This window comes from Nicotiana tomentosiformis, chromosome 8 (genome assembly GCF_000390325.3).
Source record: "Nicotiana tomentosiformis chromosome 8, ASM39032v3, whole genome shotgun sequence".
NCBI classification, from domain to species: Eukaryota; Viridiplantae; Streptophyta; class Magnoliopsida; order Solanales; family Solanaceae; genus Nicotiana; species Nicotiana tomentosiformis.
Genome location: NC_090819.1, coordinates 2,226,984 through 2,244,838, shown reverse-complemented (window position 1 = coordinate 2,244,838; position 17,855 = coordinate 2,226,984). Strand labels below are relative to the sequence as shown.

The 17,855-nt window shown below is 33.8% G+C and overlaps 2 protein-coding genes across 4 annotated transcripts; both read right to left on the bottom strand.

Annotated features, from left to right (window-relative positions):
- Positions 1-196: 196 nt before the first annotated feature.
- On the bottom strand, positions 197-8,342 carry LOC104112353 (protein MEI2-like 2). 3 transcript variants are annotated; one of them, XM_018776398.2, is made up of 14 exons: positions 8,037-8,342; positions 6,610-6,691; positions 5,774-5,827; positions 5,536-5,664; positions 5,020-5,453; positions 4,220-4,378; positions 4,026-4,142; positions 3,758-3,909; positions 2,784-2,875; positions 1,729-2,662; positions 1,553-1,637; positions 1,355-1,423; positions 972-1,151; positions 197-846 (listed from the first exon to the last, which is right to left on the bottom strand). In XM_018776398.2, exons 3-14 carry the CDS (start codon positions 5,814-5,816, stop codon positions 718-720), a joined length of 2,523 nt encoding a protein of 840 aa, XP_018631914.1. In that variant the 5' UTR covers positions 5,817-5,827; positions 6,610-6,691; positions 8,037-8,342; the 3' UTR covers positions 197-717. The 3 variants fall into 3 exon arrangements, with proteins under 3 accessions (XP_018631914.1, XP_018631913.1, XP_033516191.1); XM_018776397.2 differs by lacking the exon at positions 6,610-6,691; XM_033660300.2 differs by lacking the exons at positions 6,610-6,691; positions 8,037-8,342 and adding an exon at positions 7,427-7,747.
- Positions 8,343-15,627: 7,285 nt separating this feature from the next.
- Positions 15,628-17,733, bottom strand: LOC117280600 (uncharacterized). Its single transcript, XM_070182137.1, has 4 exons — positions 17,389-17,733; positions 17,189-17,306; positions 16,614-16,808; positions 15,628-16,130 (listed from the first exon to the last, which is right to left on the bottom strand). Exons 1-4 carry the CDS (start codon positions 17,731-17,733, stop codon positions 15,628-15,630), a joined length of 1,161 nt encoding a protein of 386 aa, XP_070038238.1.
- Between the last annotated feature and the right edge of the window lie 122 nt (positions 17,734-17,855).

Genomic DNA, 17,855 nt, shown 5'->3' with positions numbered 1-17,855 from the left:
ATCAGAAACAGTTTGTCTCTACCTTCACTAGATAGGAGTAAGGTCTACACATTACCCCTGCTCTAACATCTATTCCTGTGAGGATTCAGCACATGTAACTATCTTTAGGCAGACCATTTACCACAATAATGTTATAACATTGGTTTCCGGAAACAACAGAAGTTAGCTACTTTCAGAAAAAATACTTACCCCATCCTTTGGAAAAAGAAGGCATCATTTAAACCACAAATGTGATAAATACAACAGTAGGAAGTCATTACATGATTCAAGAAATAATGCAGGGTCTGTTAATCTCCATCCTATACACTTATGAAACAGCCCGAGTATAAAAAAGTATGCATTAATTAGGTAAGAGAATCCCACCACAACAAGAGGCATAACAGCCAAAAAGTAAAAATAGGAAGGAGAAATCCTGCATTGCTGCAACTAGCAAAGCATATCAGCTGAGGAACTTCACACTTTGGCTGAATGCTTAAACCTTATTTTACTCCCCTTTGTTAAATAGATCATCAATTGTGTCATCATTCTACATATAAACAAAATGCTCTCTGCCTCGGTAACAATTCGGCTTACATGCTCTAGAGTGTCTTTCATCCAAAAAGTAGACACTACTAGCATACACAAGTAACTATATGCAATTTCATGGCTTCCTTGAGAAATTATGTACTCGAATTTCTATTCACAGTTAGAACTCACTGCCACCATTTATGAATAAAGTCAGCCGCTTCCAGTGAATATCTCCGGCTTCCCATCGAGACTACCCTTTGGGCTATCAAGAGAATCTCCCGAATAGGATCCATCAGGCCGACGAATACAAATATTAAGATTGCTCGATGGCAAAGTTTCCTGACGAACCAAAAAAAGTAATCAGCGATGTCAGTTTAACTATGGATATAACATCATGTTATTACACCTCAAACAAGGCAGTTTTTCGGTTATACAAAGATAAACTATACTCTTGTCGAAGCTACCTGATCAGCTGCATCTTGGCCCTCTGACTGGAAAAGAATTGGTCGGCACCGTTTGTCTTCATTCATTAAGCTTGAGTTCTGGAAGTGAGTAACCAGAGCTACCTTTCCCTGGATACGTGCATAAGCCAACGTCGCAACTTTTTCACTGTTAAACTTTTCCCACTTCTTCCCATTGAATACCTGCACTAGTGTCTGAGGTTATAAGGCCATTCTAAAATATTTAGAACCTCCAGATAAGATACGAACGCGCAAGTTTTTTAGTCTGAACGAGGGAGATACACCACATTCAACTAATTCATATGAAAATGGTTCCAAATATTTTCACCCGATAAATTTGTGGTTATTAAACAACAAAGAACTATATAACAACAAAGAACTCTAACCTCATAAAAGGAGACAATATGTGCAGGAGACACCATGTTGATGAAGGCATAACCAACATTACATTTATTCTGAAGCAGCAAAACAGTGAAACAATCAGTTCTACTTTCAGTATAATGTTATATACAAGTCACTCAAAAGGTCTACCCTCCCTCCATAAATTTATCGAAAAATGTAAACAAAGGAAAGAAATATACTACCTTGAAATCAATTGGCAAATAGAGGAAATCGTATGTATTCTTATGAGTCTCATCAATTGCTGCAAGTAGCATCTTCGACGTGTATCTTAAATGAAGAAGAAAAACACAAAAGAGAGAGTGTAAAAAATCTTAACAAAAAGCACATATTTCTGATTCATAATTTCGATAGTTCTTACTTGTTTGGGATGTTCTTAATCATCAAAGTGGTCCTAGTATCTTCTCCTCTCCTGATCTTCTCCAGATCAAGCTGATACTGTTTCTTGTTGTCAATCTGATTACCACTGTCAATTTTCCGACTTCGACCACGTTCAATTAGTCCTTCGCCGTTAACTGTTCCTAGTCCTCCGTAAGAGCCATTTCCGGAAAATATAGGTCCATTCCTTGTCAATGGCATCATTCTAGAGCTAGGAGAACCACTGTCAGTAAAGTTCCCAGCGAGATCAACACCCATGTTCATCGCTCCAAGGGAACCTATATTCATCACCTGACTTCCATTGTTATGAGTAGAACCTCCCCTTCCAAATACAAGTGGGTTTACATATGATGTCTGAGGAGATTCCGGGAAACCAAAATGCCTTTCCAGAGGAATTCCAGATGGAGCAGACCCCACGTGATGTGATCCGAGGAAAGAACCTTGCCTACGTGAATGGAGATAGCCTTGTCCTTGTCCATTTGATGCAAATGGAGGATGTGCCATTGATGACGTTGGCCAGATAGAAGAGTCGGTACGCTCCGACTGAATAGGGGGACTACCCCACAGAAACTGTGGACCGGAAAGTGTTGCAGTACCAGATGGCTTAGAGTAGTTACCAAATGGCATAGATCCCATGCCTGAAGCTGGATTCCTCTCCGGGACTGAAAAAGAATGCTGATAATTACCCACTCCTTGCGCCAACTTTGGACTAGTAGTTACCTGATTCAAATGGCCAATCCTTCCGGTATCTTTACCGATAGGTGCAATCTTCGGACTTGAGAGGTGTCCAGGAAGAATAGAGGCCAGCCCTGGCATAAGATTACCATTTACAGGGCTGAGATTTCTCAGACCAGGTGATTGACTATAACCTCGCAAAGGGTTGGGTTCGACAGGACTGCCGAAGTTTGACCAGCTGCCTGTTGAATATATAACACCATTATCAGGATAGACTCTCCAAGGTTAACATCAGCAGTTATGTTACTTATTCAAAAAAAAAAGAATTTTAAAAAAATGCATTTATTACATCAATGGAAATACCTGGAGGAGAGCTGGCCACCGGAGAACCAACTGAGTGCCTAAATGTTCGAATTTCATCGCTTTCCAGTTCTTGACTTAGTTGCTGCATCAAACTAGACATGCAAAAAAAATTATTTTTCTTCCAAACTGGTCAAAAACTTGCATAATAGATCACATCCATCTGAATGATGCAACACGCTTTTTTCCTGATCCAAGCAAATTAATCAGCCTCTACAGATGGAAAGTGATGATGACAGGTTTCTCGGAGAAAGGATAGGCTGGGAAATCCACTAATGCATCTCTGAGACGTTCTCTAGATGTATCCGATTAACACTCAACAGCTATTTGTACATTCAAAGCGAATTTTAACCCCCCCCCTCCTAGATGTATCCGATTAACACTCATCAGCTATTTGTAACATTCAAAGGGAATTTTAGGGTGGGGGTGGTGGGGTGTTGTTAGACAAAGACAACTGCAAAATACCCTCATATAGAGAGGTAAGCATGATTTAAGTAATAGAAACCTTGCCAACAGTCTATAATACATTCTACAAGTAAAAATTTATATTTTTCACCCGTGCTAGTACTATATATACAGGGCAAAGCAAACTATGTGGCTGCAGCATTGACATCTGACATAACTCATCCATAGAATTATTAGGCTGCAACCTAGTGACGGTATAAGATTTGGTGAAGGATGCAATTTAAACCCTACAATACTTGAAACAGAAACATAATCATAATCCGGACATATTTGAAGCAGAATTCCACTTTTGCAGCAATACTTTGATAGTCGGCAAGCAGTGCTGTTCCAGGCTACTAACAGAGAGATTATCTTTCTCTCTTTACTTTCTTTTTCTCTTTTGCATTTAAGTTTACTTCTTTTTTCTCATTTATGTCTAACCATAAGCACTTGTAAATTGGGGTAAAACACCTAGCTTATAAATTTCATTGCAAAGCTACACCCGAAGGTGAACAAGCAGAAGTAGAACATACTTTCGACGGGCTCCACCAGGTCGGCTGGGTTCAAGCTTTATCCGCTTTCCAGCTATGTCGCTACGATTTAATGCTTTAAGAGCTGCGTCCGCTGCTCTGACATCATAGAATTCAATGAACTTATGATGGCGTTTATGTGGTGTTTCCCTGATCTGCAATTTGCATACAACATGAACTAATGAATCTAAAAAGTTTAAAATTGCGGATAAACACAAAAAACATCAAAGTAATATATCAGTAACGGTGAACAATTAAGTAAAAGTGATACCTCCTTGACTTCACCATATGTCCCAAATATTTGCCGAAGATCCTCATTGGATACCGATGGATCCAAGTTGAACACTACAAGAGTTCCTTGGTTAATATCTTTCTCTGATGGATTTTCCTGGATGCGGCAATAAAGAAAAATTGTTGGAATTGTCCTTATATGTCGGCATACGTCTACATAATGCGGATTCAAACCTTAGGAATGGAAAAATGAATGTCTAGCTTTCTTCGTCTCAAGGGCTTATTTTGTAGTGCACGCATTGCAGTTCGAGCAGCTCGAATATCATAGTAAGATATCATCACAAAACCCCTATGCTTGCATGCAGTATATAGAGTTCTGATATCACCAAATTGCTTCAAAAAAAGGTATAGTAATACTAGGTTAGAAGTCTCCTATCAGAATCAATACAGATCAAGGAGTCCAGCGACGAATGAAGTGCAAACCCTCTTTAAATATTAAGCAGTGGGACAAGGAAAAAGAACACAGGGAACAAGCTCTAAAAATGGAAGCATTGGATTAATATCATAGAGAAGCTAAAGTAGCAGGTCAAATTTGTTTCAATTTGACATACTACCTTCGTTTCAATTTGTTTGAACCTTTTCGGAGTACGAGGGTCAAATTGACTAATTTTATGTATGAACTCGGACATAGATTCTTTAAGTTTTTTTGAAATAAAATTTACATATTTAGAAACTACATAAAACTACAATAAGTCACAATAGTTAACAATTCAAAAAATTTGAAAACTATTTGCAAAAAACATGGTCAAAGAAAACCTTGTTTGACTCATGAATTGTAATAGGTTCGTTCTTTTTTAAACGGAGGGAGTATTATATATGGGAACAATGTTCAAGCATATGAAGTCGTCCAAAAGAAAATATCTCTTGCACAAACAAAATGAGAAACAAGCATTTCAACTGCAATAAAGGAAGTACGAAAAAGGATAGCTAATTAACAGAGGCAAATTTAAAGAAACTGGTAAGTTAAGCACTACTTCAAAGAGCGATTTCAACTCTGAGTCCTCTACGTTGCTGTTAATATTTCGAACGAATAATGTCCTTGACGGATGCTCTCCATATGGGTGTTCCCCGACAACAGTTGCAGCACCATTTGGATAACTATAAGACATGCTTAAGTTTGCAATACCATTAAGCAAATTATTTTGATCATCAGGTTCCATTTCGAGTCCTCCACTGCCAAAAAAATCATCATCCAAATCCTCCACCTGCGTCGGTAATCCACTAAGATCAAAATCATCCATTAAGCCTGCTAGTAGCTCGTCTTCATCACCTGGAAGCAAGAACCCGACTGGACTTGGCTCAACCTCTTCTAACGGATCTTTAATTTTATCTTCCACTTGATGCTTGCTTAAGCTAGGTGAGTTATCGTCAACGGATTGACCATAGTTCTCAGACTCATTGAAGTTTACTGCACATCAGCAAAACCAGTTAAAAACGATTTGGTCCAAATTGAAGGACAAAAAGACAATTGAAAATAAGATTATACTCACGTTTCGCATGTGGCAGCACAGGCAGTGAGCTAGAAAACAAGCTTGTGTCAGTTGATGCGTGATACACTGCAGATCCAAGGGGAATAGCCCAAGCGTTCTTCTCTTTACAAGAAGTCTTTGCTGAAGAAGCTATTCAGATCACAAAACAATGAAACATGTGAATTCATCGAAAGCATAACAAAATTGTGCCAAAACTGGCATACACTTTTCATAAGCTAAAAGAATAAAACAGTATTACCTTCAGATTCTTCTGACATAGGTTTCTTTAACGGCTTCTCCATCTTGTCAGTTCCTGCAAATATGATTTAGAAATAATATGCCATGAGAAGCATGATCCAAAGGGGTAAGTGCCTAGAACTAAAATATTAAGTGCTACACATGCGATTTACCGAATAATATCAGATAGAACTCCTTCAGTAAACTTGGCATGGTAAGCGACACAACACATAATATACATACAAAGAGCACTAAGATAGTTGGCAAGGAGAAGAAGTAAGCAAATCTCGAATACAATGCATATGTATATGAATTTATATAGAAGAGCTACATATTAAGAAAGGTCTGTTTGACCAGTTATATATGGAGAAAGTATTGTGCTTCAGAACCCAAAGAACAGGAAAAAAAAGTAAATATTAGTCTTTGTAGGAGAAAGTGAGCCGTTCACATCAAGTTAACCCAAAGGTCTTTGGACATATATGAGTTAACAAACAAAATCAGTTCTCAGGAGTTCCAAAGCAAGTAAAAACCGACATGAATAATTAGTATAATAGCATTAAGAGTTTCAAAACTTGCAATTAGGCATATTATTGATTAGTAAACACTAGAAACACAACTGACTTCAACATTATTGCCTCCCTTGTAAACTGAAATCAACCGAAACCCCGAATCACCAATATCATTATCAACATAGCCATATAAGTAATGACAACACTAATAGAAAGCTCAGCTATTAATTTTTAACTTAAAGTTCAATGCTTTGGGAAACCCACAACAGAATTGAAACAATTTCAGACCCCAAAAAAGAGAGGAAAAATCAGCTCTTGGAATTTATTTTTCTTAACTAGTCAAACATACCCCTAACCAAAAATCTACTGAACTTAATCAAACCCCATAAGCACGTTAAGTTCTTGGAATTTACTTTATTTGCTGGTCAACCCTACAAGATATCAAAAACACTGAATTTCATCAAATCACATAAGAGAAGTCACAAACTATGTTGCTCGGACTCTCCGAAAATATCATGTTCGGATCCTCCAAAAGTAGTGTATTTTTTGAGGATCCGACATGGGTGCATCATCATTTTGGAGAGTCCATGCAACATAGGTCACAAAGAAACACTAAACAAACAATTGATTTCAACATTATTACCTCCAACATTACAACTTTTTACAACTAAAAACACAATCAGCCACATAAATACACGAAATTTATTGAATCTAAGCAAGAACTTGAACACCCACTTAAAATTTCCAGAAATAGAAACATTTAAGTGTCATAATTAATGAAACTAATCAAAGCACAAAAGTAAACTCACAAAAAACACTAAACAAACAATTAATTTAAACATTATTACCTCCCATGTAAACTAAAATTAACCATAACACAGTAAAAATTACAACTTTTCACAAATTAAAAGCAAAGCACAAGAGAATTGGCCACACAAAAAACAGGAAATTGAATGAATTTAAGCAAGAACTTGAACATCCACTTAAAAATTCCACAAATAGAAAGATTTAACTGACATAATAAATAATTAGTCCAACATTATTACCTCCCATGTAAAATTGAGCTGAAACCCAAAAAAAGATTAAAACTTTTTACACTATAATTCAAGAATAACACAGTAGGCCAACCAAACAACAAACAACAACAAACCAGACCTTACCCCTACCTGGGATAGAGAGGCTATTTCCGATAGACCCTCGGGCTCCCTCGCTCCAAGAACTCCCCAACCAAACACAAGAAATTTAATGAATTTAAGCAAGAAATTGAATACCCACTTAAAAATTCCAAATATAGAAACAATTAACTGTCATAATTACTGAAACTAATCAAACTCCATAAGCAAAGTCACAAAGAAACACTAAACAAATAATTGATGTAAACTGAAGTTAGCTGAAACCACAAAAAGATTATAGCTTTTTATACTAAAACTCAAGAATAACACAATCAGCCACATAAAAAACACGAAATTCAATGAATTAAAGCAAGAACTTAAACACCCACTTAAAATTTTCCAAAAATAAAAACATTGATACTAATCAAAGCACAAAAGCAAACTCACAAAGAAACACTAAAAGAAATTAATTTCAACATTAATACCTGTAAACTGAAATTAGCCTAAACCCAAAAAAGATATTCACATTTTTTTACAGAATAACAAAATCAACCACATAAACACACGAAATTCAATGAATTAAAGCAAGAACTTGAACACCCACTTAAAATTTTTCAAAAATAGAAACATTTAACTGTAATAAAAAAGCCAAAAAAGGGATTACCTCATAGATGGGTACTAGCAAGTGGACAAAAATTAGGAAGATCGCACACTACCCAAAAAAAACAAAAACAAAAAAGAGAAGTCCCCAAGAGGTGAGGGAGCAGCAAAGATAGAGAAAATAAGGAAGAGTTTTGGTAAAAAGGCAGAGGAATTGTTTACTTCTACGCTTTCACTTCCTTTTGTCAGAGAGAGAGAGAGAGAGAGAGAGAGAGAGAGAGGGAAAGAAACCCAGAACTAAAATTGGCCCAAAGGAGAGAGAGAGAGAGAGAGAGAGAGAGAGAGAGAGTGATTGGAGCAAAGATAGAGAGAGAGGAAGAACTCAGAAAGTATCTTGAATCTATATAATTGAAACACAACACCAAAAACATATAAAAAAGGAAAAGGACAAGATAAAGTTATTTGGTGCTGACGGTTTAAGAAATTGTTCATAATATTGGATCATGCCAAAAATAATAAAAAGGGAAAAAAAAGATAAGTTCTTAACACTGATAAGGTAAAAATATTTACATAATTATATCATTTATAAGATAATTATAAATAAAAACTTATGATAAGCATTATATTGCATCAAAAATATAAAAATAAAAAGTAAAAAATTAACTTATACATTGATGATATAAAAATTATTTTTATAGTCAAATTATTTATAACGTAATTACATGTAAGATATATAATTACTTTCGAGTTTTGAGTATGAAGATTGATTTGCTCTCAATGTCAAATTTTAAGTCGGTAATATGAATTAGTCGGGTCCCAATATTATCATTGAACATCGGGTTGAAAAGAAAAAAAAATTCATTTATACTACTATACTCTTGAAAGCTCGTTGTAGCATACTTTTTTATATTTAAAAGTTCAAAAATATTTGCGAAGGTAATTAATTTTGAATAAAAAAATTCTTTGATTATTTTTTCTTTCAACGATTTTTGCTAGAACAGAATTAATTATGGACGAAGAACCTTGGCTCTTGAGGTACAACGATTTCTTTCACTTTTGAACTAAAAAGAACACCATCTTTACTAGTATTCCTAATACTTTAACAAACTCACAAAACTTCACAATCTATTAAGTACAATTCAATATGTTTCTCCAAAAACAATGTATTTTTTCCAAAAGTATTTGTCTTTGTCCTAACTGAATTTTGACATTACTATATACATGTAACTCAAATTAATATGTTATATTTTTATATTCCTAATTAATTTGTAAATAAATGGGTATTACTCTCTCTTGAAAATACTAAAGAAACACACAAAAGAAAGGTAGGGGACAAGAACAATAATGATATGTCCTTATGAATTTGGGATTTAAAAAAAAAATCTGATATATAAGTCATTCCGCATTCACATGTATTTCAGGAAAAGGTGCACTATAATGGATATGAATTTGGGATCTTTCCTACAAATAGTATGTTGAATTTATTATTTATTTTCTCATATTTATACATAAATTATATACTAATTATATATTATTATATATATTTATATATAAACTATATAAATATATATTATGCATTTGTCGATTATTTTTAGCTAATTACTTATTTGAATTTTAGCTAATTACTTATGTGAATTTAGCTCTCCTCATTCTCCATGTTATGCGTTTGTATTCTTTTTCTTTTTTGTTATGTGCATTTGGCTGCATTTGATTCTGGTTTGGAGTCCGTTGACCCTTAGTAGATGTAATATGATTAAATGACAATATTGTCCTTGATTTCAGTATGAAACTATGTCGTTTTGCTACTTGTTTGTGGTTGGAATTTAATAATTATTGCTGGAAGATCCACCAAGAAAATAGGGGTTGAAAACGAGAAAAGAATTCTCTTACCTTTTTAATTTGTCCTTTTTCGGTTTTATAAACAATTTAGCTATGATATAAATTTATTAAAAGCATAACTCGAAAGCAGGACCGCATAAAAAAACTTTAATTTATTATTCTCTTTTTTATTTCATGTCACGCTTTCTTTATAAATTGTTTAAAAAGGAATGCTTATATGTATGAAACTGTCTAGGCATACTAATTCTATTTTATTCTTAATAAAATATAACATGATTTGTTTGGAATCTTTTGATACAAATTTCATTTTTAATGGACTTACATGCGGAAATTTCATACCTCTTATTTAATTGTTGGTAAAGAATATTCATTTCTTTCTTTCTTTCCCATCGATTACAGTGACTGAAATGACGCGAAAAATTCAAATCTCCGATGGGAGGCATTTGGGAAATTCAAGCCGATTTGGTGTCTTCGTGACGAAAATTCTTTCCTTCTAGTAAAAGACGGTATCTCATTTTCGAAAGAGAGTCTCGGCGTGACGATGTAATCTTAACTAAATTTTTATTTGAAAGAGCAAGCCAAAAAAGAAATATTGAGATACTTTATATATGTATATATATTTAGTTTACGTCTCCAAAGTTTTATTCTTAAATGTTATTTCAAATTAAATATTCTCACAAATATATATATATATATATATATATATATATATATATATATATATATATATATATATATATATCTCCTTTCTGAGATGTTTGGGTAACTTTAATACATTTATTTAAGATGTTTGGTTTGGTTTGGTTTTCCATGTGTATTTAAGATAGGAATTAATGGAAGTGATACACATACTACTCACCTCAGTAGTCAAAATGGATAGGAAAATGGAGACGTGGGTGAGAAGGTTGAGTTTTTATCCCACATGATAAACATAGCTAAATTCCACTTGTTAGATATCAATTCAATTAATTATTATATTTTTGTATGATGTATTTTGACGAATTATGAAATTTTAAAAGAAATAAAATTTTAAAAATTTGTACTCTAAAATAAGTCAATATATTATCTCATTACAGATAAAATAAATGTTTAAAGTTAAATTAATTCTAAATAAAAAAAAGAAATTGATAGGTTATTTAGGATAGAATCAAGGGAAGTGATATACATATTACGCAACTCAGCAGTCAAAAACAGTGGATAGGAAAATAAAGACGTGGATGAAAAAATAAAAGAAAAATGCTGACGTGGATGTTAGAGACGGTTTGAGTTTTTCATCCACATGATAAACATTGCCAAATTCCAAATTTGGAGTTTGGGATATAATAATCAATTATTTTATCTAACTTTAGATGTCTAAAATTATATTGATTTATAGGTTATGGGTTCGAGTCGTGAAAGCGGACACTAATACTTATATTATTGGGATTAAAAGATTGGTAAATGGGAAATTGAGGAATGAAAGTAAAGGGAAAGTGAGCTCCATTTTGCTTTGTAAAGAGTAAGTGAATATGGTTATGCTGAGAAAGCACTTCCCCTTGGTGTTAAATGTGTTGGAAAGAATAAGTATCGCGCCGTCGTCGTTGCTCGGCTCGGATTCGGATTTGGATTCGGTCAAAGATTGATTGATTAATTTTTTTGGACAAAATTTCTTTCAATTATTTAATTAATTAACGAAAAGTCAATCCGGAATAACCGAGGACCCCCGACGCGACCCGATCCGTTTATTTCTCAGAATATTTTAAATAAAAATCGTTCCCACATGTTCCAACGGGTATGGCTGTTTCTAAAAGGTTGCAAACTTTTCAGAAAACCGTGCCAGAAAATGGCTATAAGTATGCCTTGATCCCAAAATCTTTCCTTACGAAATTTTCTGAACTTCTTCTCCTTCTTCTGCACAATTAAATCTCAATGTGGTTTACAGCCTTCACCTGCGTTTTTTGTACCGATACTCTAGTGAGTTAAATCGTTCTATCCTAGGAGGATAATATTCTAATACCTCGGATACTTGAGGAGAATAATTTCCTTAAGGACACGCTGTACATTCAGTGAACTCGATTTTATTCTAAAATATATTTATTGATTCTGGTTTCTAATAATCTCCAGTTTTTGCCTATTTCTGTTTTTTTTTTGTTTCTGTTTTATGTTATAAAAATTTACTGTTTTGTAATATTATATTATACTCCCTCCGTTCCAATTTATGTAAAATTATTTGATTGGGCACGGAATTTAAGAAAAAACGAAGACTTTTGAAATTTGTGGTCCTAAACAAGTCAAAAATGGGGCCAGAGTATTTGTGTGGTTATAAAAGCTTCTCATGAAGGGTAGAATTGTATGTTTAATCAAATTTGTTTTCAAATTTAGAAAGAATTCATTTCTTTTTAGAACGGATCAAAAATAAAACAGGTTCACATAAACTGAAACAGAGGTAGTAGTATTATAGATTACTAACATATATTAGGGTAAACTGCCTACATCATAGCTCTTGGGGAGCAGCAATTCCATGAACATGAATGCGGGATGCTTTTATGGGTCATGATGCCCTTTTTTTTTTTAGATATCAATGCAATTACCGCGGATTATTATTGTGGGTTGAATAAGAACTACGTATCTTTAATCACATGTCTCGATTTCAAATTTTGAGAATGAAAAAATCATGATAACATACGCTTCACCTTTTATGAGTCTTATACGGCGTGAATCTGAATTATTCGGGTTCCACTGCGAATATTAGCCACACATTGGAAATAAAAACAAAAAATTCAATTACCTTTTAAAAATTGTGTAAGTACTCAAACAATAATTTGTTATAGTTAAAGGAATCTAAAAAGAAGGTCAAAATCAAATTATTAATACAGAAAATCAGTTAAATTAATTATATAATACTTACAAAATTAATTTAGGTTCTGGTGTAATATGAATGAGAATGTTTTGTGGAAACAATATAACCTTATTTTAACACGTAGCGTGCATCTTACTTGTTTTTTTCATGCTTTCCCTCATACTTGATATATACAATTATCCTTATATATATATACATATATAACACATTATCATTAGTTGACTTTAATTATAGATTCCACGGTTAATGTATAAATGTTTTTGTGCAAAAGAATTTACCTACACCGGATGTTAACAATACAATTTATTATGCTCAAACGTTAAATCAAAATGAAATTCCAAATTAATTAACTATAGTTAAATAATTTAAAGTGGATCAATTATCACATACCATGTATTAATTGGTTAATTAACCCCCCTTCTTTCTTTCTTTTTTTTCTTTATTTTCCCGCGATAGCATAATGTTGCGCAAAACACCCGACAACCAAAGATGTAGCACACCTTTTTTGAGAAATGATGATAGTCCAATTATCAAGAATTAATAACTGAATTAGAAATTAACTTGTATAATAAAACATACTAAATATAGAGTTATGTCAATTATAGTCATTTTAACATTCTGTAAATGTCAATGAAAATGCTAATTGCAATATAGTACATTAATTTTTTTGCTTATTTAGGCAAGCAGAGTATTATATGTAATAGAATATCATTGCGAGTTGATGTCATATCATATTCTTATTATTGATAAATGGAGAAAGACTTTTATACTTGATCATAGAATACCGCGCATAAATTTACAATGATATCAACAAATACAACAACAACAACTCAGTATAATCTCACTAGTGGGGCCTGGGGAGGGTAGTGTGTACGCATACCTTACCCCTACCCTGGGGTAGAGAGACTGTTTCCAATAGACTTTCGGCATCCTTCCCTCCAAGAACTCTTACCTTGCTCTTGGGGTGACTCGAACTCACAACCTCTTGGTTGGAAGAATGATATCAACAAATAATGATAAAAAATAAAAAATAGCCAGATTTATAATTTGTAACTAAAAAATAGTCACAATTTTAAAAGTAATAAAAACTTAGCACTTTTTATGCAAAGATAAAATCTAAACAAAAGTACCCTTAAAAATCCGAAAATATTCCAGCATAATATGTTGGAGTTCGAATTGTTTACCTATGAGATTCCAGCATAATGTGCTGGAACTTTCCGAGTGCTGCAGTTCCAACATAATATGCTGGAAGTTTATATGCTGGAAGTTTATATGTAAGAGTTCCATAATTCAACATATTATGCTAGAATTTTCCTTGTTTCAGCAAAATGATAGCTATTTTTAGTGACTTTGCAAACGCTGACTACTTTTCAGTTATCAGTGTGAAAACTGGATAGCCCGTACTATTTTCACACAAATAATGAACTACAGTGTCACCAATTTATTTTAAAATGAATTCAATTATTAAACTATATAGAAGTCTACGTGCTTTTGGAAGTTATTGCGTAATTGTAGCTACTAAAAAATAAAAAATTAATAAATCCACACACATTACATAAACTATTTGTAAGTAACTGTTGATTTTTAGACCAAAACGTTGTCGGCGACATAAAGGTTCTCCAATCCAATAAAAGTTATTGCGTAATTGATCTCTTTTCTCCCTTTATATCATCATCATCATCATCATTTCGTTCCCAATAATTATGTTTATAGGTAAAATCGGGGCTAATGAGCAATGCGATTTCACGGTGGGGCAAACGAAGCAAGAACGTAACTATACGGAATCGAAATCAAAGTTGGGAGTCTCTCGTATCAAGGCCCGAACAAAATATCTGCCTTCTGAGCCATTGAGACCATGCCTCCTGGATTCGGTTCGAGCTCCAAGACCTCAAAAAGCATTACTAGACGTCCGCACACGATTAACAAAGGGCCGTGATATCCGTGTCCGACCGGATGTCACGGCGTGGATCTCGACCCGTATCGGCAGCAGATAAGTGATTAACGAAAAAGAAGATTTTTACCTTTTTTAGAGTTGTACTAGGGGTGGAACTCTTCTACTGTATAAATGAGATAATTTTTATTCAAGAGGCATACTGTAACACACATACCAAGACAATATACATCTGTTTTCCCTACTTCTAAAAGTTATTTAAAGTTCTTATTTTTGCTCATAGTTCTTTATAAGTGTTTGGCTCCGAACCGAAGGCTAGCAAATTGTTAAGCTCATAACCAAGCCGGACTCAATACTACTACTGGTTTGGCTGTTTGTTCTATCTTTAATTTGCTCATTTAACGTTATTAATCACTTGTATTGAATTAATCTACATATCCTTAAAATCGCGTATAAATTTAATTGTTATCCATTTTTAAAGAAAACATATATATTTATTTAATCCAAAAAAATTCTTATTGAGCATCGGCCTCTGATATGGCTATGATTGAATGGATTACAATCCTTGAAGGATACGAAGAGAAAGATAATTTTGCTAGACAATATAATGAATGATTAATCTAAAGTGTTTTATGTAAATCTGATGTGTGTTGCAGGTGAACAGAGTAGGGTATTTATAACCTAGAAAGGATAATCCGGATCACGGTTCTTCTGCTCCCCATATCGATCGCGGTTCTTCTGCTCCCAGAAACTTGACTTTTGTGCTCATACGCCTTGAGCCAATCTCACTACGTGTCAACATTTCACTGTGCCAGGCGAGTTTTACCAATATAATATTGGAGTAACGGTAATATTGTCTCTGTGTTAACCTATAGGCAAGGGCGGATCCAGGATTTGGAGGTTCTGGGTGCCAAGCTAATCAATTTGATCAACTCGGGCGTCGGCTCGGGTTATTTATCTTTTTTATTTATATAGACACACGATCAAACGAAAAAAGTATAACAACTATAACTAATTGACGCAACCATAAAACTTCCAACAATAATATTAATATTATAAATATACATCATCTATTTACAATTGTCCTCAATGAATTTTCAGATTTTGAAAACGATCTATAATGACATCATTACTTACATTTGTAAATACATCACGCCCTATGTAACAAACTAAACAATCATTTAAATATTGGTCACCTGTGTTATTCCATTCTTCATTCTTTATCTGCTTCATAGATGAGAATGCTCTCTCCACAGTTGCGGTAATAACAGGTAAAATCAGAGTCAACTTCACAAGTAAATAAACATACGAATAAGTCTGTACAAGATTTGCCTCAACCAATGCTTTTGACAAATAACTAATTCCTTGTAACTTGGAGAACTTGGGATTACCAGCGAGCATATGAACTATAAAAGTATCAAGTTGATAACTCAAGTCTCGAATATGTACCTCATCAAACTCATTTGGGTAATATTTTGCTAAAGTCATTATTCTACCTTTATCAAAATTAGCAAAATAATTGGCTGGATTCAAGCTAACCATCCCGAGAAGCAAATCGCTACTCACTACATCAAAACGGTCATTAAGCTCTTGAAGTTGCACATCAATTACAACATAAAAGATATCAACACGCAATTAGTGTGAATAACAAACACCAAAAGACTTGCGCTTCGACTTTCCAGGAAAATAAGATTCATCTATCTTGGGAATCAAAATGTCATGCATAACACAAAATGAGAAAATATCATCTAGTAAAGATTCCCATCCACTTTCTCTCATTTCTTGCAATCTTTTCTTTGTGATGTTAAGAAACTCCACGACATTAACAATATCTTGATCCCTCTTTTATAGGATCTTATTCAACTCATTTGACATTGCCAAAACTTTCAACATCAAGTGAAACATACAAACAAATTTGAATGTTGTTATCTCACTCAAAAGATATTTTGCTTGATTTCTCTCATTTGAGGTGAAACCTTCATATTTAATCACTTCATGCACACGAACAATAGATGGGAAAATAACAATAAAGTTATCAAACATTTTGAAATGTGATTCCCAACGAGTGTCACCTGGTCTTTGAAGCCCGCGTTCTTGATTTAGTCCTCGCCCAATATGAACTTCACCGGACTCAAGTAGTTGCTCAAACTTTTCAGCTTGAAGATGTCGAAGCAAATCTCTGCGCTTAAAAGATCCTCCAATGACATTCAACACGTTAGTAACATGACAAAAAAAGTCTTCAACATCAAAATGCTTTTTAGCAAAATCTACAAGTGTTAATTGCAATTGATGTATAAAGAAATGAATGTAATATGCCGATGAACTATCTTTCATAATCAAAGTCTTGAGACCACTTATCTCCCCCCTCATGTTACTAGCTCCATCATAACCTTGTCCACATATTTGTGATGGACTTAGTGAGTGCTCCGAAATCAAATAGTAGATTGCTTCTTTCAATGAGCATGTTGATGTATCACTAACATGGACAAAACCAACAAATCGCTCTACTATTTTATATTTTTTATCAACATAACGCAAAATAAGAGTCATTTGTTCTTTGTGTGAGATATCTTTGGACTCATCAACTAATATACCAAAGTAATCTCCATCAAGTCTCCAATTATAGACTTTATTATTTCTTTTGTACAAACATTGATAATATCCTTTTGGATCATAGGGCAAGTCAAAATATCATTTTGTGGAACATTTTCTAATATGACTTTTCCCACATCCCGGATGCCTGTCCCCATGCCATTGTAAGAATCCTAGAAAAAGGCATAGATTAGTTGAAGTTTCACGTTCATCATGACCCCTATAAGGCAATACATACAACAATAGAAGTCTTGCCACATCAATTGATGCTTCTAAACGCATCTGATACTCACTTTTCAACTTATTGGAGTGCTCATAAAAAACAACTTGAATTGATTTATGATGATTTGATAAGTCTAGCATCTTCTTGAAATATTTATCATGGACACTATTAACATCACCAACATGTAAACAAAATCTTTCAAGACCCTTATTCCAAGCTCTAAAATCATTCTTTGTATAAAATTCGCCCGCACTTTCATGAATAAATTCTTTTTTGAACAAATAACAACATAAACAATATGCCACATCTTTCTTCACACTATACTCCAACCATTTAGAAAATTGACCCTTGAACCAACTTGGAACAAATTGACGCATTCTTCTTCCTATTTGAGTTTTGGAAAATTGATGCTTGAAAGGTTGGCAAGGACCTTGTTGAATGTAATGTTTCCTTACTTCATCTCGTATTCGAGGGTGATAGTCCGCGATAGGTATTCTTT

Coding starts and splice junctions, on each gene's coding strand:
- LOC104112353 (XM_018776398.2), bottom strand. CDS start 5,816: ATGGAGAAGCCGTTAAAGAAACCTATGTCAGAAGAATCTGAAG. Junction 4,379..5,019: donor AGTTGAAATCGCTCTTTGAA/GTAGTGCTTAAC, acceptor CTTTTTTTGAAG/CAATTTGGTGATATCAGAAC. Junction 3,910..4,025: donor CATATGGTGAAGTCAAGGAG/GTATCACTTTTA, acceptor TGCAAATTGCAG/ATCAGGGAAACACCACATAA.
- LOC117280600 (XM_070182137.1), bottom strand. CDS start 17,733: ATGCGTCAATTTGTTCCAAGTTGGTTCAAGGGTCAATTTTCTAAATGG. Junction 17,307..17,388: donor TAGAAGCATCAATTGATGTG/GCAAGACTTCTA, acceptor GCCTTTTTCTAG/GATTCTTACAATGGCATGGG. Junction 16,809..17,188: donor AAAGGATATTATCAATGTTT/GTACAAAAGAAA, acceptor TAACACTTGTAG/ATTTTGCTAAAAAGCATTTT.